Here is a 22,921-nt window from a genome sequence, read left to right on the forward strand (position 1 = left end):
AACGCATGGCTTCAAGGCTCTTTTCTCTCTTAGAAAAAATTGATGGACATGCCTTTAAAAGCTTCTTTATTCTTGCCATAATTCATAACATCACTTGTGGCACTGAATGCTGCTTCCTGTCCAGTGTAACAGGAAGAATTAAGGCAGATGAAACATCTGTAGGTTTGTCTTAAGTAAGCAATATATTTTTCCAAAGATCAGGATAAACTTCAAATGAACAATAACTAGACATTGTCTCAAATTATAACAAAAGGTTTTTGAAGTCCTATCAACAAGAATGAGATCCCTGTGAAGCCATCCAATGGCACAGAATTTTAAATAGCACATTCCCCTCTTACTCAAAAATAAATAGGTAAATATGCCAGTTTTCTGACTAGTATGGCTTTTTCGACAACTGAATATCACTTAGTAGAATCTTTCACACACATAGTCATTCACCAGATTATGATCAAAGCTCTATTATAGTACAATGCAGAAAAGTAGGTCTTTTGAAGAAATGATGCTGGGTCTATTATATACTTCATGGAGGAAAAATTGCATCTTGATCTCTACCTTCCACCATAAACAAAAAACAATTCTAGGTAGATTGCAGATTCCAGTATGAAAGGGAAAACAATACAGATGACAGAGGAAAACACAAAGAAATATCTTTGTGGTGCCAAATTAGTCAAAGATTGCTTGAACAAGATATTAACATTACTAATCCCAGAAGAAAATCAAGAATTTCTTTGTATCAAAGATTATATTAACAGAGTAAAAAGGCAAACCACCAAGTACACCTGATAAAGGATGCATATTTAGATATATGAACCACCACTATAATCTATAATAGACAACTCAAAGAGAAAAATTTTTATCAGATGCTTAAAAATGATATTCACATAGCCAATAAATGTATAAAAATGTATTCAAGTTCATTACTCATCAGATAAATACTAAAACCACAATATATCACCACACAGAATGGTAAAAAAAATATGGAAAATAATAAGTATATAGAGCAACTGAACTCCCATACTTCAGTGCTCTGATGTATGAGGAAACAGACTACTTGGAGGCATTTTAAGCTGGAGAAAATTAATTTGGAAATTAGACACCCACAAAAGTTTGTGAAACTTCCTGTATTAGTTTCGGACAATTGCACAATAAATTAGCCCCCAAGTCAGCAGCTTAACATAACCACCACCGTTTATTTTCCCAGTTCCTGTGGGTTAAGAATTCCGTGTAAACGTGGTTGGACCCTCTGGGCCAGCGTCTTGTCTTCCACAGGCAGCAGTCCAGGTGCCCACCTGGATTATATTCATCTCAAGGATCAACTCAGAGGTTCTGCTTCCTAACTCACACCTGTTGTTAGTCTTCATAATATCTACTTTCAAGATCATTCCAATTACATTTCTTCAAATGTTTGGAAGTGTCTATTCTTCTATAACATGGGCATACCCTGCTGTGCCCTTTATATACTATCTCTTCTCTCTGAAATGTTAATCATCAGCTGTATGTGACCAGCTATTCCTGAAACCCAAAACCAATCTGAAATGCCAGTTGCTTAGAGGATGTTCACCCCAGTCTGACTTATTGCTCTGAATATATCAGGGCACCTACCTCATTTAAAAAGCTCCACCTGTTATTTACATTAATGATGGGAATTTCTGTCACATACTAAAATTAATATTTTTTGTGTGTTGATATTTTACAATATGCAGAAATGTTGAATCATGTTGTACATCTGAAATTAACATAATGTTTGATTGTTAACTATACCTCAGAATCATAAACTATGATAAGCTAGGAAAAATATAAGAACTAGTTGCAACTTCTGAAAATAGAAGTTCACACCATATTTCAATTCTCTCCTCCCCTTTCCCAATTTTTTGTATCATACCTGCATTTTCAGAATATAAAGCTATTATGACATAGGCTGGAACCTGGGCCCCTTTACATGAATGCTTGCACCTGGAGAAAAGTCTCCTCCAGCAGCAGAATATATAGGACCAAAATTAACCACAGGCACCCAAAGTCTGGTTAATTACAAACAATAAGATACCAAAAGGCCACAAACCCACTGCCACTTCTGAAGTGCTAGGATTAATCGAGGGTACTGTGCATGATCACTGCACACAGCAGCACCAAGGGGGTGGGCAGACCACCAAAGCCACCCCTCCAGCATCCAATGATACACCCATACCCTCACCTCTTTAAGGAAACGATCCCCTCCCCACCTTCAACAGCAAGCAAGGGCACTTGTTACTTGCTTTCACTCCCTTGGTGCAACAGGAGTCCCAATAAAGCCCTGTCTGAATTCCTCAGCAGATTTCAATTGATTAAATAGAGTCCAAGGACCCAAATCTGTATCAATTACATACTATTTTTTTTTTTAAACCTTCCTTTAATCTTCACAGCAATGACTCTTCAGTTATTTTCATTTCTGAAGTGGGTTCTTTCGTAAACTTCTCAAGGAGGGCGCCTGGAACATTTTCATGAAACACTGTTGTATAATCAGGATCAGCACTACTGATTTTTCCTTTTGCCTCTAGGCTCCAGAATGGCTCCGCATCAAACTGTTAATGATTCTATCTTTAAAAGTTTGAGATTTTGCTCGTCAAGGATTTTGGGCATTAAATTCCCTTTTTGAAGAATTATTGCCTTAAAAATTTCATTTACTTTGATTTCTGAGTTGTTTGGAGCCCCTCAAGTTTCGTGTCAGACACCAGTGCCTTTTTTGCTTTTCCTGGTTCCCGACCTGAATTTGAGCTTCCCTGGCGTTCGTCTTTACTGTTCCCATCCTACTTAATTTTGATTCCACTCCTTATTGTTGATGTCCATTGTGCAGTCCAGTCCCAGTGGAACCCTGACAGTTCAGTGTGATGATATAAAGACTTTCATGTGTTACTTTAGATGTCTGCCTCATTCACTGTGGAGTTTAGCCAAGATCCTCTGCCTTCAACTTCACCTTCTTGCTGGACTCCTTCACCACTCAAGCTCTGAGCTCTGGTGTGGGCCCCTACATATTGCCTGCACAGAGCATGCATGGGGCTCTTCTGGAAAGGGGTAGGGCTGGGCTCCCTGTGCTGCTTTAATGAAAATGTGCCCAGCCTTCAGGCATCTGGTGACACTGTTGCTTCTTTCTGCTTTCCCCACTTTAAGGGTGAACCTAGGCAGGTCAAGTGGGTATTGTCCACCAGTTTGTATTTTGTGAATACAGGGGGATACTGGAGTGGGTTGCTATGCCCTCATCCAGGGGATCTTCCCAACCCAGGGATCCAACCCTTTTCTCAGGCATCTCCTGCATTGGCAATTGGATTCCTTACCACTAGCGCCACCTGCTCTTGTTGAAATATTGTTAGTGGATTTTGATTTTAATATCTCAATGGCCCTGTATTATGTGGGAATCATGGAGGACACAAATTATGCTTCCACAACCGCTGCCATCTTCCCATAATTCTTAAACAATTTATTTTTAAAAGAAACTTTAAAGGAAAAAAAATGGAGAATCAGATTTATTTTTTATGTATAGAAAGAAAAAAAAAAAACCACCTACAAGATAACTGTTTGCTGGAGGCTTAGATATGTTCCAGACCACCTGATCTGCCTCTTGAGAAATTTGTATGCAGGTCAGGAAGCAACAGTTAGAACTGGACATGGAACAACAGACTGGTTCCAAATAGGAAAAGGAGTTCGTCAAGGCTGTATATTGTCACCCTGTTTATTTAACTTATATGCAGAGTACATCATGAGAAACGCTGGACTGGAAGAAACACAAGCTGGAATCAAGATTGCCGGGAGAAATATCAATCACCTCAGATATGCAGATGACACCACCCTTATGGCAGAAAGTGAAGAGGAACTCAAAAGCCTCTTGATGAAAGTGAAAGTGGAGAGTGAAAAAGTGGGCTTAAAGCTCAACATTCAGAAAACGAAGATCATGGCATCTGGTCCCACCACTTCATGGGAAATAGATGGGGAAACAGTGGAAACAGTGTCAGACTTTATTTTTCTGGGCTCCAAAATCACTACAGATGGTGACTGCAGCCATGAAATTAAAAGATGCTTACTTCTTGGAAGGAAAGTTATGACCAACCTAGATAGCATATTCAAAAGCAGAGACATTACTTTGCCAACAAAGTTTCGTCTAGTCAAGGCTATGGTTCTTCCTGTGGTCATGTATGGATGTGAGAGTTGGACTGTGAAGAAGGCTGAGCGCCGAAGAATTGATGCTTTTGAACTGTGGTGTTGGAGAAGACTCTTGAGAGTCCCTTGGACTGCAAGGAGATCCAACCAGTCCATTCTGAAGAAGATCATCCCTGGGATTTCTTTGGAAGGAATGATGCTAAAGCTGAAACTCCAGTACTTTGGCCACCTCATGCGAAGCGTTGACTCATTGGAAAAGGCTCTGATGCTGGGAGGGATTGGGGGCAGGAGGAGAAGGGGATGACAGAGGATGAGATGGCTGGATGGCATTGCCGACTCGATGGACGTGAGTCTGAGTGAACTCCGGGAGTTGGTAATGGACAGGGAGGCCTGGTGTGCTGCGATTCATGGGGTTGCAAAGAGTCGGACATGACTGAGCGACTGATCTGACCTGATCTAGATATGTTCTCATTGTTAGCAAGGGAGACTACAACTGGTAGGGATGTGACAGCTCCTTGTCCAGACAAGATGTTGACTAGATAGTCCAAATGCCCTTGTGCTGCAAACATCCAGCCATGTGATGGCCAGGCCTCACTCAGAAAAAAGAGAGAGAAAGGCTTTGGGAGTGAAGAGGGAAGGGAAACCCAGGGGCAAGTTGTCATCCAATATTTCAGCTTCCAGGGTAGGGGTTCACTTATTGGTCTATTGAGACAGGTGCCTGAATGAGTTGTCTTTTGCTGGGAGAGGAGGCAGAGATCTGCAGTGGAGACACACACACACACACACACACACACACACACACATGTCTGATGGTGGATTGTGCCCCTAATAGAAGGTTGACTAGATACAGCAGTCCCCAACCTTTTTGGCACCAGGGGCCAGTTTCATGGAAGACAATTTTCCACAGACAGGTAGGGGGGTTGTTTTGGGGATGATTCAAGCGCATTAGATTTATTGTGTACTTTATTTCTATTGTTATTATATCAGCTCCACTTCAGATCATCAGTGTGGGAAAATTAATAAGATGGCACCAGTTAGGCTCCCTTGCCCCATGCTATCATGTCCTCTCACCTCATGTTCTGTAAACAATGACTTTACATGGTTATGTAATAGCTGAGCTCACTTATAGCATTGCACATCCATGTCATGAGGTACCCACTTGGCCACAGGCTACTTTTGTTCTGTAAGTACATATAAGCTTCACCTGGAAAAGCCCGTCAGGGTTGTGTGCAATTATGTTGTGTTATGTCTGCTGCTACAGCTGCTGTGCCAGCCAGGAGAGAATAAACGTGTCTGCAGTTCCTTTGACTCCTTTCATTTTCTTCCAGCCTCTTAGCTCATGCCTTGCCTACCATGGGTTCAGCAAACCATGCACACAGTGAGACACAGAGAGAAAACTGATGCTGTGAGCAGGATCAGCAATACAATCAGGTATTAGATCCCAGAGATTGAGGACCCCTGGACTAGAAAACATTCTAACCATTAAGGAAACTTTATAGTTTGGGCTGTGGATGAGAAAGAAAAAGACTTCTCTGAAGGAATCCCAGGTGGCACAGAAGTAAAGAATCTGCCTGCCAATGCAGGAGACGTAGGAAACTTGGGTTCGATCCCTGGGTGGGGAAGATCCCTTGGAAGAGGAAATGGCAACCCACTCCAGTATTCCTGCCTGGAAAATCCCATGGACAGAAAAGCCTGGTGGATTGCAGTCCATGTGGTCTCAAAGAGTTGGAAACAACTGAGTGAGCATGCATATGCACAGGGACTGAATATTTGTGCCTCCCCAAATTCATATGTTGAAATCATAACCTCTAAGGTGATGCTATTCGGAGAAGGCAATGGCACCTCACTCCAGCACTCTTGCCTGGAAAATCCCATGGATGGAGAAGCCTGGTAGGCTGTAGTCCATGGGGTCGCTAAGAGTCGGACACGACTTAGCGACTTCCCTTTCACTTTTCACTTTCATGCATTGGAGAAGGAAATGGCAACCCAGTCCAGTGTTCTTGCCTGGAGAATCCCAGGGACAGGGGAACCTGGTGGGCTTCCATCTATGGGGTCGCACAGAGTTGGACACGACTGAAACAACTTAGCAGCAGCAGCAAGGTGATGCTATTAGGAGGTGGGACCTTTGGGCAGTGATTAGGTCATGAAGGCAGAGCCCTTATGAATGAGTGCCCTTGTAAAAGTGGCCTAAGAGAGCCCCTTTGCCCCTTCTGATGTGTGAGAACACAGCAAATAGATGACTATCTATTAACCAGAAAGTAGGCCCTCATTAGACACCAAGTCTGCATGTATCTTGATCTTGACTTCTCAGCATCTAAAACTGAGAAACAAATTTCTGTTGTTTATATGCCATTGAGGCTATGGTACTTGTTATAGCAGTCCAAAATAAGACAGCCTGGGATTCAGCCAGCCAGTGTCTGATTATAAGTGTTAAGGGTATAATAAAATAGAGGAAGGGGGGGAGGCTGGGAAAGGGGGACATTTTGTTTTAACTAGGGTGATAAGTGAAGTTTGAGTCAGGAGTAACATTAAGGAAATGATATCTAAAAAGAACACTACATGTTTATCTCCACAGGGCCTGAAAATGTGTTTGTGAAAAATCAATATTCTTTTGTGATTAAAAACCAAAATCACATTTAACAAAAATGACAACAGGTAAATATGTCCTTAACATAACCAAAAGAGCATATATATATTTGTATATATAAGTGTATATATATATATATAAAAGTGTGTGTGTGAGTGTGTATGTATATATATAAGTGTGTATATATCTCAAAACCCCAAAGTTAGCAAGGATCCACCATCACCAAAATATGCCCTGATCTCACCATGAACAACAGTCAGCAGATACTACAAATGGGTGGGTTACATCAAGACCTACATGAAATAGACAATTTAATAAAACTATAACTGATAAAAGAAATCCCTGTAAATTGGTTAAAGACATAAAAGATTCATACTTAACCCTAAATGAATAAGATACTGTAAAAAAATAACTGGAAATTAGAAAAACAAAACAAAATTAAAAAACAATTTCTAAAACTAAATAAAAACAAGCCATGGAAATAAGAATTCTATTGGATGGAATAAGTAGCAGATTAATTAGAGCTGAAGAGAGGAAAGATAAACAGAAAATAAAAACAGGGCAAATACAATGAAACATCAAAGGGGTGACTATAGAGCAAATTTTAAAAATATTATATTTTGTGATATTTGAATACATAGAACTATAATATTCATCTAAATTTGTGACTGCTTCCCCCCACCCCTCTGGCCTTTTTCATTCAGTATCTTTCACCATCCTGTTGTGTAGCCTTGGGAATAAGTGTAATTGATTGAATCACAGCTGTTATCCTCTAAAATGGACATAACTACCATTTAAAACGTGATGCTCTACTGGACAGTTTCCCATATTGTACTTATTATAGTATACCTTTATTCAAACTTAGAAGGTGATTGTTCCTCAAAATTTAACTCAAAGTTACCATGTAAATATATGATAAATTGTTAAAATAAAGACAGATGTGATTGTATAGAAACATTAAATCCATGTTGAGATTTGAAAGAACTCTCATAAGGGGTCTTGTCCTTCTTTATTGGAATGCAGGGTAAATTTCCTTTCCCTGTACTTGTGAGGTAGATAAAGCTGGTTTTGCCTTTTCTGATTATCATTTATCCTTAAATGAGGCAAATTTCTGTAGTGTTTATTACATCTTTAGTTTTACACAATTTGCCACCAGAGCTTGTTGCATAAAAGACTGCCGAGAGAGTGACTATCAGATATTAAAATACTTAATTAAACTGAGATTGACCTCAGTCATTTCATCAATCTAAAATCAACTAGAGAATGTATCAGCTTAACTTTGTAGCTTTAGCTAAAGCAAATGCATCTACATAACCAAGCAATGATAATAATATACTCACAGAATCTTGAGATGGAGTATGAATGTTCATGATTTTTTTTTTTTTTTTATCTGATCTGAGTGCAGAGAGGGGAGAAGAAAAGACCTTTGGACAAGGCGGATGATGATCCTTATTGTGGCATTGAATCACTGCAATTTATGGTTAAAAGTGTGACTATGTTAGACAACATCATTGTTCTTATGGCTGAAATCAACGCTGAGTAAAATTGGCTAGTTACCTATTTCTCTAAACATATGATCTTCCTGTTTCTAAAAGGAAACATGAATCACAAAGGAATCCTGATGGTGTTAGGTCTTGAGAGTATTGGGCTATGCTTGTTCATCTGAATATGACCCCTGTGCCTTTCTAAATATTTAATACTTGAAAATACTATTTTAATCAAGGTTTATGTCAATATTCTTTTACTGAAATATTATGTGTTTTAGATTGTGAATCTGTAATCTATTTGATCTGCATCATCAAGGAAAAGTATATAGTCACTTGTCTATTTTAATTGGCTCAGTTCAACTGTAAGGGAAATCTAGCATCTCCTTCTTGAGGTTTTCTTTTCTCCATAATTGTCTAAGAACTTCTAGAAGTAGAGTCAGTTCAAAGGGATCATATTTCTTCCCAACGATTCATTTGTTCAGTCCGCTAATGTCTTCATTTTCCTTACTGCCACACTGTATAACATTTGAAACCTAGCTTTACACAGAATTACTGCTGTGAAACCTTGCTCCGTCACTCAACATTTGAGCTCTAATGGTATGTCTCTTTTAGTCCAGACTTAGATAATTAGGACAAACATCATACCTGGGTGGCTGGGTTCAGAGAGCTTCTGAGCCTCAGGCATGTAGGTTCACCCAGCAAATTTTAAGCCCAGAATTTTCATTCCCCTCTCAATGAGGACTTTGAGGTCTTTAGGTGTATTTATGTCTCAGTCAGAGCCATTCTAGTATTTTAGAGCTTCTACTATTGTTGAAATTCAAATGGGACAGCATTAGGGACTTAACACACTTTTCCTCCCAGAAATTTGCCCACTTTCTCCACAGAGAATACACTGTGGGCCTAGTTAAGGGGTAGTAGAAGGCAACCGGAGAAGGCGATGGCACCCCACTCCAGTACTCTTGCCTGGAAAATCCCATGGATGGAGGAGCCTGGTAGGCTGCTGTCCATGGGGTCGCGAAGAGTTGGACATGACTGAGAGACTTCCCTTTCACTTTTCACTTTCATGCATTGGAGAAGGAAATGGCAACCCACTCCAGTGTTCTTGCCTAGAGAATCCCAGGGATGGGGGAGCCTGGTGGGCTGCCGTCTATGGGGTCGCACAGAGTCGGACACGACTGAAGTGACTTAGCAGCAGCAGCAGCAGAAGGCAACACCTTTGGCAGTGTACAGAATTCCACACTTGAAAGTGAAAGTGTTTAGTCGTTCAGTTGTATCTGACTTTTTGCCTACTAGGCTCCTCTCCATGGAATTCTCCAGGCAAGAACACTGGAGTGGGCTGCTATTTCCTTCTCCAGGGGATCTTCCCCATCCAGGGATTGAACCAGTTCTCCTAGTATTACAGGAGAAGTCTTTACTGTCTGAACTAGCAGGGGAGCACACTTAGTGGAAAAAGTACCCTCAGCTTTATAATTTTATAGCTAGGGCACACTATTTCTAAATTCTTTTCCCTGTAACATAGAAATACTATTTCTAAATTACTTTGATGCATAAGATTACTATTGTTCAGACTTTTTCTTAGACCTCCTTGAGATCAAGCAGGCAAATTTTGACAAAATTTCATTTTTAGTATTAACCATGGCAGAAGACCATGGGTAGAAGTGGCCTATAAAATGTTCCTCAAGCAAGAGAGTCCTGGGCATATCACAGGATCCTTAAAAACAGTACTATCAAGTCTGAGGGAACACTCAATCCCAGCCTGGCCATGTTTCAAGGGTGAAAGACTTTAGGTGTAAAGTGGGTGGAAAGCAAGGGAGTATCTGAGGTCTACCTGGAGACTGAGAGTTCCTCAGATGTTTGGTTTAAAAGAATCGGAGAGAGCTTTTCTGCAATATAATTCACGTTCTAAGGTGCCTTCAGAATCTGTTCAGTTAAATATGGCCTGAACAGTTTGAAATAGGTTATATAGCAGCTCACAATTTTTTACAAAGGCATTTAGTACACTGGTATAGGTACAGAATATAAGAAACTTAAAAGTGTCAAAGGAACAAGTATGTATTTATTATATATATACACATATATAAAGTTATACACACACACACACATATATATACATAATTATGTATGTAAATAATTTTATAATTACCTCATCCTTATTCAGTGTGGGCTTGGTTACTCAGGACACCCAGAGATCCTGATGCCCCCTGGTGGTCACTGAATTATCACAGATCTCCTTGACATCTGAAAATCCACTGGGTTTGAAGAACTAAAAAGTTGCAAGATGAAAAACCATGTAGCATGTAGAAGTAATTTGCATAATTTAAGCTAGTTCTTCCTCTCAGTGCTGGTGATTTATGGAATAGAGAACTATAAGTAATGGACGAGCCTCCTCCAGCAAAACCAAATTTGGAAAAAAAATTCTTAAGCACAAGTGGGCATGTGTTAATGAATTTGAATATAATGTGTCACATTTTCTGCTATGTTTACTAATTCTTTTAATAATAATCAAATAATTAAAGTTATTTTATTTAACACTTTTGAATATTTTAAGTGATCAGAAAATTTCAGAGTGACACCTCGGCAATATTCAATTGGACTTATGATTTTGATAAACTGTATTTTTATTTGTTTAGCTCTCTTGAATTAACTGAGTAATTGCAGTTAAAGAATTATAATTTTAATCTTCTAAGTGTTACCAATTTATCCAACCATGCAAAAGTGAATGAACTTTTATATAGGCACAAAATATAGCCTTGACTTCTGATTTCTGACCTCTGACTTCCTATACTACTAGATAAATCTGAAAATCTGAAGAATAAGTAAAATCATTGCTATTTATGAGCTTTGCCTATGTACATTTTTTACACTGGACTACAAGTAAATATTTTATATATACTACATAAATCATGCTAATGTAAACATGTAAGTGATTTTCCTGCACAGTGGAAAGATTGTTTACATTTAGACTGAAATCACAAATAGAGAACCCAATTTTCTGTAATATCTATTAACTGAGACATAATTTTTTTTTCTATTTATAATCAGTTTCTTCTGTACAGGACCTTTTCTAATTCAGTTTAAATTACCCCTTTTCTGTGATGAACTTGCATTTCCACATTTACCAGCTGTGAATGCATTTAGAGAGTAAGTGCAAAACTACTAGGTTCAGAAACAGACCTTTGATTTTGTTGTCACTGTTAATTATTTAGTTTGGCAGCCTTGGGTTTGTAACTAAAGTCTCAGGTTTTTCCTATCCCCTCTGAAGGCCTGTTTACTACACACACACACACACACACACACACACACACACACAAAGGCTTTTATTTGAAAATTTATGGAACTTGTTCCCTGAAGTCATTAGAATTTACTCCTAAGTAACTATTCCTCTCTTAAAATTGGAAAATATCTCCCAGAGATTAACAGTGAGGTAAAATAAATATTAGTGTTGAAGCAAGTTAAATGAAGATAATAGCTGTACCCTCATTTGGAATGTTTCCTGAATTTGTACATTTATTTTCATATGTGTACAGTTATGTGTGATTATCAGTAATCAGATAGATAAAAATAACAGCGCATAACTATTGGGCATATTTTCTTTGAATCAGAAAACAGGCATTTGTCATCTTTCTGCTATACAGTTAAGACAGATGTTTCGAAAGAGGGTTTATAAATGTAATATTAAAGTTTTGGTCTCTTTTTTCCAAAGTTATCTAAATATAAGCAGGGTATTCTATTAGCTGCATTTCCCAACAAATATATAAAAATTAAAAAACAATTTTTCTAGAATTTCTGCTTTGGCTCACATGTGTTGGTTATATATATGCCATTTGGTATAGTTCAGGAAAATGATTTCTAATACATTTTATAAACATATATACATTTGCTTTTCTAAAATTTGCCTTAGCAATAATATGCACTAATAGATAAGATGCTAAAATAAACCATTTTAAAAGTGATATAAAGGAATTAACTATTTTAAGTTATTATAAAATAGGACAGTTTTGTGAACTGATTATTTTTTATTTCAATGGCTTTATGTACAAAGAGGTTTATAGGCTTTGCTGTTAGTCAACGAGTCTATTGCTAATTTATATAGTTTTTATATATTAAAATATATACTGTATAAAACAGTATAACAATCATCCTTTCCTTGACTAAGTCATTTACTTTAAGTTAAATTCCATGACTTTTTTACCACTTACCTAGATACAAAAGAAATAAGGTTGGTAAACCTAAAAATGAGTATCATTGTGCAACTCTGCAGGCAAAACTGTCAGCAGTCTGGCACGTGTGCATTTAATGCGAAGTCTCTTGTCTCTAAAAATGAAAGCGAGGCTGAACATGCCTCTATGTCTGATAGAGAGAAGGGACACAATAAGGAGATTCCTTACACCACCTACACTCATCAGAGTGAAGGATGTTACTTCTTTGGTTTCCTGGTCTAATGGAAAGGTATTTGTATTCACATCACTGAGTATTAGTCATTCAATAGATGAAAGGAATATTTTAAACTTTAAAGGCTACCTTGGTGTCATTCTAAGAACTGGGGATGAGACCCTGGGGAAAGTGTTGAAATTCTGCAGAATTATTTTAACTATTAGAAGTGGTTTAATATCTGTGAGTATGTGAGATTAACAGTTTTATTGCCTACATGTGGGGATCTACATTCTTAGTTCTAGTGTTTTACCTTACAGTTTTTACTCCTTAAAGCACCCGTTTGTGTAAACACTGCTTAATCTCTGTAACAAGTGCACTCTACATGTTTTTGTCTAGTTTCAAGGTTACTCTATTAAGCGATTTACATTTTCCATGCATTTTCTAAAGGGCACTAAAGATGCTTTTAGTTATAATTTTTTAAATGTTTAATAGGGGTAATGGCTAGGAACAAGTAATATTTAAGAAATAAAATAGAGACCCAAAGATAGGTTAGAGGGGAGGAAATCTCATTTCTCTTTTCTTCGTAATTGCATTAGGCAAGTAAAGACTACAGGAGACAATTTTTCATAAAATACAATTTTAAAATCTAGGGATCTGTCATCTCTGAAAAGTCTTTGCTATAAATACCAGAAACAATTCAATTTACTTTACATATCCAGATTGAAAAGATAGGAAAAGTTTGGAATCTTAGACGAGGTCAAACTTTTTGCCTCTCTTAAATAGAGGCAAATCATGAATGACAGAATTTTTTTTTTTAAGGGAGGAAATATATATATATAGGGCAGGAAGAAAATGAAGCTCCTCTTAGACATGTGATCAAGTTACTAGGCTTGACCTTCGATTTGATGATTTGGCAATTAAGGTTTTTAAGTTCTTCATCTTATTGTATTACCCATCTTTTGAATTGCAAAGTGTCTGAAACTACCTAACGGGAATGGGATTCCTCTAGGCAGTAGTCCTCAATATTTTAGTTAGACGAAATCAACCGGCGATGTTGGTGACACTTTTTATTCTTAGTTTGCCTTTGAAAGGTAATTATTGACTAATTATTGAAAAGTACTCAATATGTGCGAAAGAGGTCTTGCTCTTAATTTAAATTAATTGAATGCATGGTAACATTCTTTAAAATTAAATGTAATTTATTCAGGGAAATGGAAAACGATCAAAGTTGGGGGAATTCCAGGAAAATCTCGGAAAATGATACGCATGTAAGAAAAACGTTTCGGAACTTTCAGAAGTTTCTCTTGCAGTGTTCTATTTAGTCCTACCAACTATCGGTAAACGATAGGGCGGGGGTGAGGGGGGCACATAAAACAAAAGACTTCCTTTCTCCACTCCCTTTTCCTCTGGCTCTCTTGCCAGAGCTTGTTGAAAACTCTTGGAAACATTGTTTGAATATAATACATTTGATTACTTTTATTCTACCAGATATTGTGCTGGGTGGTGCCTAAAACTGTCTTTGGAGTAACAGAAAAGAGTAGTAAGCATTCAAGAAAGAAAAAGAACAAAGTTACCCGACCCGCGGAGGTTGTGAGTAACAACAACAAAAAAGTGAAAGGCACTTTACTTAAAGGCACAGCTCATTTCACTGTCCCGGCTCCGTGCTTGGTAGCTGAGAGAGCTTGCATCGCTCTGGTTTCTAAATGAGCGCGAGGAGCACTACTATAAACACGACTGTAAATTAGGAGGGTTATTTTAAGATTGATTTTGCTCCGCGAAAGCTGCGATTGCTAAAAGCCAAGCGCCCACAGCAGCACGCACCTCGGCTGCCATACACGTCCCCCTCGGAGCATCCAGAGCCAGCCGAGAGCTCAGAACCTGGAGGGAATCCTGGATCCGCAACCTGACTCCGCTTGCCGCCGATTGGCCCGCGCCCCTAACCCAACCCCCAAGGTTGGGGCGGCCGTTTCGCTGGGACCCGCCCCTAAGCCCTGGGAATCGCCGCCTGGGAGGCCGGCTACGCCTGCCACTCAACCCGAGTGGCGGAGGCTCTCGGCTCGGAGCCCCGCCCCCTCCCCCCTAATTGATATTATTGGAGTGTGGAGCAAGCGGCCGGTCTGCAGTCGGAGACTTGCAGGCAGCAAACACAGTGTGAACGAAAGGAGGGGGGAGGAAAAATTTAAAAAGCTAAACGTGGAGCAGCCAGCCGGAGATCGAGAAGGGGAATCAATGCGTGGAGCGCAATAAAAAATAAAAAGCCCATATACTTCGGAGCAAACAGCATTAAAAAAGCTACGGCTCAACTGAAACCTAAGATAAAATCTGCTCATGCACCATGGTTTTTCAAACTCGGCACCCTTCGTGGATTATTTTATGCTACATCTGGCTGCTCCACTTTGCACACACCGGAGAAGCGCAGGCTGCAAAGGAAGGTAAGGTGATGGGAAAGCAAAGTTTGTTCTGACTTATTTATTTAGCTGTCTACCTGCAAGAGCCGGCTGGTCCGCGGGGCTGCCGGCCGCGCCTCCGGCGCCCGGCGACCCTCCCCCGCCGGCTCCCCGCCCCCTCACCGCTCCGGCCGCTCCAGGCTGGCCGGTGGCTAGCCGGGCTCTCTGAGCCGCATGCAGCCCCGCGCCCAGGGCCGTTAGTCCGACGAGAGTGGGATTTCTGGCGCAGACTGTCCAGAGGGCGTGAGCATCAAAGCAAGGCGGAGGGAGGAGGGGGGGAGGCGGGGGCTCGGGGGTGTGGGAACCGCCGACGAGCTCGTTCTCCCGGACCCGGGGCAGGTCAGATCTCTTCCTCTAGCTCTCTGCTCTTCCTCGTCTCGCCGTTCGTCTCACTGGGAGTAAGCTGTGGCCAGAGTTGGTCGGAGACCGGGGAGTGCAGCCTCTAGAACCCTGGCCAGCCCGCCGGCGAACGGCTGGAGCCTTCCCTGAGGGGCCGTGACTTGTGTGAGCTCCGAACGCTCGGGTTACTAATGAAGTGCTCACTGCGTCGGAGGAGCAGGCGCGGGCCTGCGGTTGGCGCTCGGACGCCGGCGCGGAACAATAACGCCGCGGAGGTGAAGCAGCGGACGGCGAGCTCCCCGCGCCCCGCCGGCCTGAGACATCTCCATTCAGCGCGTGCCGCGCAGGTCCCGGCGGCCGCGGGGACAGTGGCAGACCAGCGGGCTCGGCCCGGCCAAGGGCGGGCGGTGGGAGTGGGGGGCAAGGGGAGGGGGGATAAAGGGAGGGCTGGGACTGTGCAGTTGGTAAAAAGATGCCGCCTGGGCGACCAGAAGTCCTCAAACCTCTGCCCCCACAGTTCTGCAGTTAAGCAATACGAGTGATCGAACCTTGCAAAAGACATGGACCCCGGGGGCTAGTTCTGGTTCATAAGAGCAAGATTCTTTGGGGCAGCTAGATACGCCTGTATATGGCTTTTTCCTCTCGTCTTCTCCTTTGAACCATTGACACAAGGTAAAAATACCTTTTGGTGCCTGTAGTTGGAGCTGGGGAAAAATAAATCCTGTCAATGGAAACGTCTTCTGAGCAGTGTCACAATCTACCCACTCCCCTCCGTATCGTGCAGGCTGTACGTCTAAAGCTGATTTCCCGATATTGAAAAGCCGAATACTAATAATTACTTGTCCCTAAAGTGTGGAGGATGGAGGAATCTGTTACCAGATACAGGTCTGTTACCAGATACAGGTCTTGGGGTCGGGAGTTGATACGCATCGGTACTTGCTTCATCTGTGTCTGAAAACTTCCTGATTTAGTGCTGCTTTTTACGATTCTCTTCATGGGGCCTTCTTTGGTCACTGAAACCTCTCCCCCCACCCCCGCAACCAAACGCCATGAGCTACTCTTTGATCCAGCCTGACCTTCTGACCCCAGTTTCCACATCTGCAACCTGTGTTGATGCTGAACCCATTCAGAGCAAACCTTAACTTCCAGCTGTCGGTTTCGCTCTTGCAGATGAACAGACATCTGCTAGAAACACACAGCCATACACACCAAAACCCACATTTCTACTCGCGTGACATCAGAGAATAGGGACATTGAATCCTGCAAACTTATATTGATTGCTTAGGAATCTCGGGACCCGAGGAAAAGTTTGCACAGCCGGGGCGAAACCCCGCGTGCGAGCTAGCGCAGACCCCGGCTGGAGTTTGAGCTATAAATAACTGCATCACTAGGGGGAGAGGTTCCTGCAGTCAGAACGGCTTGCTCGCCCGCGTTTCTCTTCTGGGTGCGAAATACGTGGAGAGGATTCTGATTCTAGGAGGCCGAATTCTTTACATGCAGAAGTGAGCTGTTTAAAAGGTGGGCGGGGGTGGCGAAGGCGCTCCGCTTCTCGGTGGCGACTCACCCGGCGAGTCGCGGCGGTCAAGGGCTGCCGTTCTGGGAGCGAGCGAGCCCCGAGGCGACGCCGGGGCACCCAGGGGCGAGCGCCAGGAAGTGCCTGGAGCAGGTGCCTAGCTCTCTGGAGCGGATGGCAATGATTAGAGAAAGATGAGGGACCTCCTTTCTCCACTTTTCCCGCACATGTTCTCTCGGGGAGGTCGGTTCCCGCTACTGGGAGCGCGCATATAAGTCAGTCTAACGCTTGGAGGCGAAGTGCAGCCGCTGTATTTCCTCTCCATTAATGCCGCTGCCGCGGCCCCCTCTGAGGAGACGCTTCCCGATAGCCTCTCTCCTCCTCCCGGCTCCCTCTGGAGCTAGGGCGCCACCGGTTCCCTGGAGTGCCCAGGTCTGGCGGAGGCGTAATGGATGCTCCGCGCGGCAGGCGCGCCCGTCTGGCAGCCCCCGCCCCGCCCCGCCGACGGCCCCGCCCCGGCTCTCGCTGCTGCCCGCGCGGCCGGGTGCCGACTCCACCGGCGCGCCCGGCCTCTCGCTCCTCACCCGCACCCCCCGCATCCCCCACCCAAGCCCGCGCGGCGAGGGCTCAGAGTCCCGGAACCCGGGACCGCACGCCGCGTTCCCGATTGACCGCCAGGCTACGCCTCCGCGGGCGGGAAGAGAGGCTGGTGCTCCGAGCGGGAAGGCAAAAGCGCGCAGTTACCGGCTGGTCCAGAGAGCAGACAGCGGAAGGGAGACTGGCTGAATCTTTAAGAGCTAGTTAAACGCTCAGGGGCCGGTTTCCCTTTTGTTTTTATTTGCTCATTTGTTTCTCTCTTAACTTGTTTGCCATCACCGCCCCACCTGGGTCCCTGGCTCTCACCCCAGGCTGTACCGAGGGGTAACGGAAAAGCAGTAAATCATCACTGTGCTTATTTCACCTTCAAAAATGACCCAAGAAAGTCTCCTGGGTTTAAAATTCACTTGTCACTACGAAAGACGGAAATAATAATAATAATAAAAAAATAAATCATCTCTAAAGAAAAGTACATAAAACCCACATTGTTTGTGCATGTTGAGGACAAAAACATAATAAACTTTAAAAATCATATACTATAAATTCAGTAGTCCAAACATTTATTGATGTTCCTAGTTCGAAGTACAACTTAGTATTTTAAAAGTGTGGCTTTTAAAATTATTATTATTATTTGAAAGGGTGAGTGCTTATCATGGTCTCCCTGAGAGTCTTAAGTATAAAACATTTTGAGAAAAAAGTGTTTGTATATCTATATTCAGTTACAGGGAATAACCTTGACTAGTGTGAAGGAGTCGAACACATTATCAACTGTTTCTCTCTTTTCTTAGAGTAAAAAATTTTCATTACCTTTAACACCACAGTGTTTTACTCTGTTAATAGTTATTGAAAAGTTTATTTAAGCATGTATTTCATTTAAGTTCAAATTTTAACATTTTGTTGAGGTTGATGGCAAGCATATTTACATGCCTGAAAATATATTCACCATTATTTCTGGACAGCTTGATTCATTTGTTAAAATGCTATGGAATCATGGAAATATTTTTGAAGAATACAAACTCGTAACTCTGAAACTAGTTTGAGCAAAGAGTGAATGCTTCAGGAGATTAATTGTCCTAAAAAGCAGTAAAATATATCAAATTGGAAGCATGGTATATATTAATGTGTGACATTTGAATGCATTATCTTGCATTATATTGTATTGTAAATGCATCCGGAGCATTTATTACATTTATATAAATATTAATTGCATTATACTTTATGGTAGCGTAAAAGCATAATACAACTGTTTTTAGAAGTTAAGTCAAAGTTTGAATATCCCATTTTGAGAATTAGCTAATGCTTTGAAATATTTGTAAATTTAAAAAGTAGAAATATTAAAAACAGATGTTTGAATAACCCAGAAATGTATCTTGTGATAGGCAATTTACTTTTCTCATAATAACACTGCTTAATATGATTTTTAATTATATTCATTTTGGCTTAAGAGAAGACATTGTGTGTGGAAAGTTAAAAAAATAAACTCCAATTCTCAAAAGGCACTAGGAAATAGTTTTTGAAGAATAGTACAAGTCAGTGACTGAGGAGTAATATGGAATTATGCTTTATTATGTTAATGCTATTTTATTTGACAAAGTTTAGAGCACTCAGTGGTTTACAGAATTCTTTATAATATATAATTACTACTGAATCAGTATGCATCACATATCATTTTTTTACTTTTGCTTTCATACTTTCAAGTTTCTAATTAATTTTAATATTTCAATTAAAAAATGTAAGTTGGTTTTTCAATATCTTTCTTCCCTTAAGAAAGTGGAATATTTTTGTCAGGTGGGTCTATATTTCATCATTCACTAATATAAATAACAGTTTATACATTTTAAATCATAAAGTGATAATTGTTTTAAAAATTAGATTGACTTTAATAACTTTTACAAACATATTTTCCTTTTTCATCTAACATTTAGAAATGCAACTTTCTTTTTCAGTACTACTGCTGGATTCTAAAGCACAACAAACAGAGTTGGAATGGATTTCCTCTCCACCCAATGGGGTAAGTGCTTCTCCTCATAAAATACCAACCTCTATTTTTTAAAGTAAGAAAGAAAACCTCTTTCCCTTCCCCAATGGAGTTATTCAGATTCTTCACATTTAAATTGTTTTGATTTCACATATCTTGTTCAATATTTTGTTGGGTTTATAATGAGACATTGAATTCTTGGAGTAGAGATGGTATACTTAGAACTCTGAAAAATAGATTAAAAAAAAAATCTCTTTAACTATAATCTTTTGAGTTCTTCTGTGAGTGGGACCATATGTCAGTTTCCAGGCTATAAATGTTAACTAATTACAGAGAATATGCCTTTCATGAACTCAAATCTCTTTAGTTACTTTATACTTCTTTAGTATAATCACCAGGTAGGTTGTGTGTAGTTCTTTAAAAACAGTAGGTAATCTGTTTTCCTCTTTTGAAAAATGTTTTAGCATTATTCAAAATATACATGAAAGGATAACTAAAAGTCTAATATGCTCAACATTTTAACATAAAATTTGCTATGAAATATGATTTGGATTCTCCAAAATTTGTACTATGTGCTACCTGTTCTTATTAATCAGAAGTGATGGCAGAGCAAGCACATATCAGAGTAAAAATCTGTTACAATAAATGAGTGAAAGCTGTCCAATAAAAGTTTATGAAAATATAAGTAGATTCTAAAAAACTTCTGTTAAGTGTCATGTATCCAGAAAGATACATTACTTACTTAAATTTAGTTCGATGTCAATGTCTTTGGGTATTATTTTAATTGTGAAAGAGGGTACATACTTCATCCCTTACTAAGTAAAAAGGCTCCAAGAAAGGGAATTGTAATCCCCATTGTTACTTAAGTTAATCTTTGGTACAATGAAAAGTTTGGAGTCAAAGAGCACTAAGTATAAGTGAGGATATAAAAAGTTTGCCAAGAATGAAAGTCTGAAAGAGATTTTTGAGTATAAGAACATCATGAAATGAACATGTCATAAGCTGGAAGTTAGTTTAAAAACGTAAAATGTGAACAATGCAAATCTGTTTAAAGTAGATTAGGTTTTTAAAATGAATATTTGAGATGCTTAAGATCATATTGCAGTTATCTGTATTGGTCAGAAAGAGCTATGAAAAAAATGACAAGTATTTTACAGATTAAATATAAAAAGTAGGCTGAGTTTGAAGTATGAATGTCATACTTAACCTTGAAAGTTGAATGGTTTCTGTGAATAAAATAATATACATTATAGGAAGGCATTCACAAAAAAATTGAGCACCTTTCTTGCCAATGATAGATGTGGCCCATTTTCCACCCTTCGTCAGTTAAAACAAATAGAGATAGAGGATGGTTTTTATCTCGTAAAGAGAAGTAAACTGATATATGTTTCTAATATTTCATCCATGCAATCCATAACATGATAAACCATGACTTTCTGTGTTATCTTGGACTGAAATGGACATTTTATCAGTGCAAAATATCTTGAGTGAACTTAACCCTACATATCTTATGAATCAGCAGATAATATTAGACAATGATGATTGACAGTTTATTCCATGTATAAAATGGGTTGGCTTACATGTGGTTAAATATCTAACTGGAAATAAAATATTATTGATATAAGTGTCTAGAAATAATTTTATAAGCATACTATAAAAGCACACTAGCCAAACTAAGACTTCTTTCCCAGTGTAGAAATCACTGCAGTCTCTTAGTAAGATAGTAAACCAAAAGTTGCATTAAATGCATTAATTTTGTCTCAATCCATCTTAAAGTTTCCCTTCAGGAGTAAATTTTTAAGTAAGCATTAAAGTTAACTGAGTTTCATTGGTAGTAAAATTGATTTTTCATACATTGAACAAAATAATATAATTGTTCTTAGAGCTATAAAAAAGAGTTCTGCAGATGTATTCCTTTCTAATAATTAGCCTTGGCTTCTTCTAACTAGGGAATTGTTAAAAAGAGCACATTTATCCTTGGAGCTTTTCACTTTTTGGTAGATGCTATTACTAGTTTCACTTCTAATAATTTCAACCTAATTAAGAGACTAAAATCTGCTCATCCAAATGGATGAATTTGGTTATATTTGGCTAAGAGCCATTCAATAAGATTATAAGCAGCTAACTAAAATGGAAAACTATGCGCTGCATTAACTAGTCACGAACTTAAGTTGTGTTGAGTAAAAAGCTAACATAATAATGGGCTGTTTGCTACATTTGAGGACCTTTGATGGTGTGTATAATAAAATTGTAGCAAATATATGTCATCACAAGAAATTTCTGAATGTCAGGATATTGCTACTTTGTCTTGTTAGTTTTCTCAGAGCTACTTTTAAAAGTAGATATTAGTATTTTACAGAATATTTAAGGAAACCGATGTTTCTGATCGAGTTTTATAAATAAAACTCATTACCACATGCTTATTTTTTTCCCATTTGCTTTTCTTGAAGCAGTAGTTTAAGTATTGCATGCTATGTGACTTTGGATTAGAAGACTAATAGGATTTTATATTTGGCATTTCCTATTAGGGAAATGAATATAAGTAGGTGACAATCTTACTATTAAGGTATCATAAATACAAAGTTGGAAATTTTGTAATAATGATAAGAAAGGACATAAACAACAATTGCCTTAGGCTTTTAGGTGAAATGAATTTATTAACCAATGAGCAATATAAATAATATTTAGCAAGGTTTAATAAACTTTAAATTGTTGCAAATTTAGCTGAGCTTATTATTTTCCTTTTTTGTGAAAATAAATGAGTTTGCTGTAGTATATATTATATCAGCATATGAATGGGTATTTTTAAACATCTGATATTTTTCCTGTCAGAAAGCTTGTTACCTAAATGTGATTCAACGTTCTGGTTTGCCATGGACATTTTATTGTCCATTGAATCATACTTTTATAATTATTTATAGTTATGTGGTATTATGGACCATATTATATACAACACTACAGTAAATAAATAGCTCTATGAAACGTTACTCCTTTATATCTCATTTTGCAAAGATTGTGAAAGATTCCCCATTATGAATATCAACATGTTGTGAAATGCTCTTGCATTTCAGAGTACTCTTGGCATTTTCTTCCCTGTGTTTTTAGGTACTCTCTTAATTTAAATATAACATCAACACTTAAAATGTCAACGGAGTGATCAAAAATTCCGCCATGTAGCTGTATGTATATGCATTAAATGGTAATTTAAGTCATTTCGTTATGTGCTTTAGTCTATAAAAATCATAAGCTCAGAGAAGACATTGGCATAAGCAAACACGTAAAAAGCAACACTAATATACCAGCAAACAGATACTAAGCAAAATGAAAGATTTATTGTATGCATAAACAATATAAGCAACCTAAATGATGTTCTGCCACCAGGATGAAGCTGAACAGAGACTCATTCTAAAGGTTACATTGTTTGTCACCATAGGAGTTCACCTCACTTTTTCAAAGATATGCATTTGTGCC

The 22,921-nt window shown here is 39.4% G+C and overlaps 1 protein-coding gene and 1 pseudogene across 8 annotated transcripts in view; both read left to right on the forward strand.

The window, feature by feature from the left end:
* Positions 1–14,823, forward strand: part of LOC129659889 (tripartite motif-containing protein 5-like) — a 102,647-nt pseudogene extending 87,824 nt beyond the window's left edge.
* The window catches only part of EPHA7 (EPH receptor A7), a 525,357-nt gene that overhangs the window by 298,952 nt on the left and 203,484 nt on the right, over positions 1–22,921 (forward strand). For 7 of the 8 annotated variants that reach the window (XM_055535458.1, XM_055535459.1, XM_055535460.1 and 4 more), the window contains exons 1-2: positions 14,679–15,008; positions 19,419–19,483. In XM_055535458.1, coding sequence (XP_055391433.1) covers positions 14,912–15,008; positions 19,419–19,483 — 162 coding nt within the window. In that variant the 5' untranslated portion in view covers positions 14,679–14,911. Of the gene's footprint in view, positions 1–14,678; positions 15,009–19,418; positions 19,484–22,921 lie in introns of those variants that run through there. The other variant, XM_055535462.1, reaches the window with a different exon arrangement.

This window comes from Bubalus kerabau, chromosome 9 (assembly GCF_029407905.1).
Source record: "Bubalus kerabau isolate K-KA32 ecotype Philippines breed swamp buffalo chromosome 9, PCC_UOA_SB_1v2, whole genome shotgun sequence".
NCBI classification, from domain to species: Eukaryota; Metazoa; Chordata; class Mammalia; order Artiodactyla; family Bovidae; genus Bubalus; species Bubalus kerabau.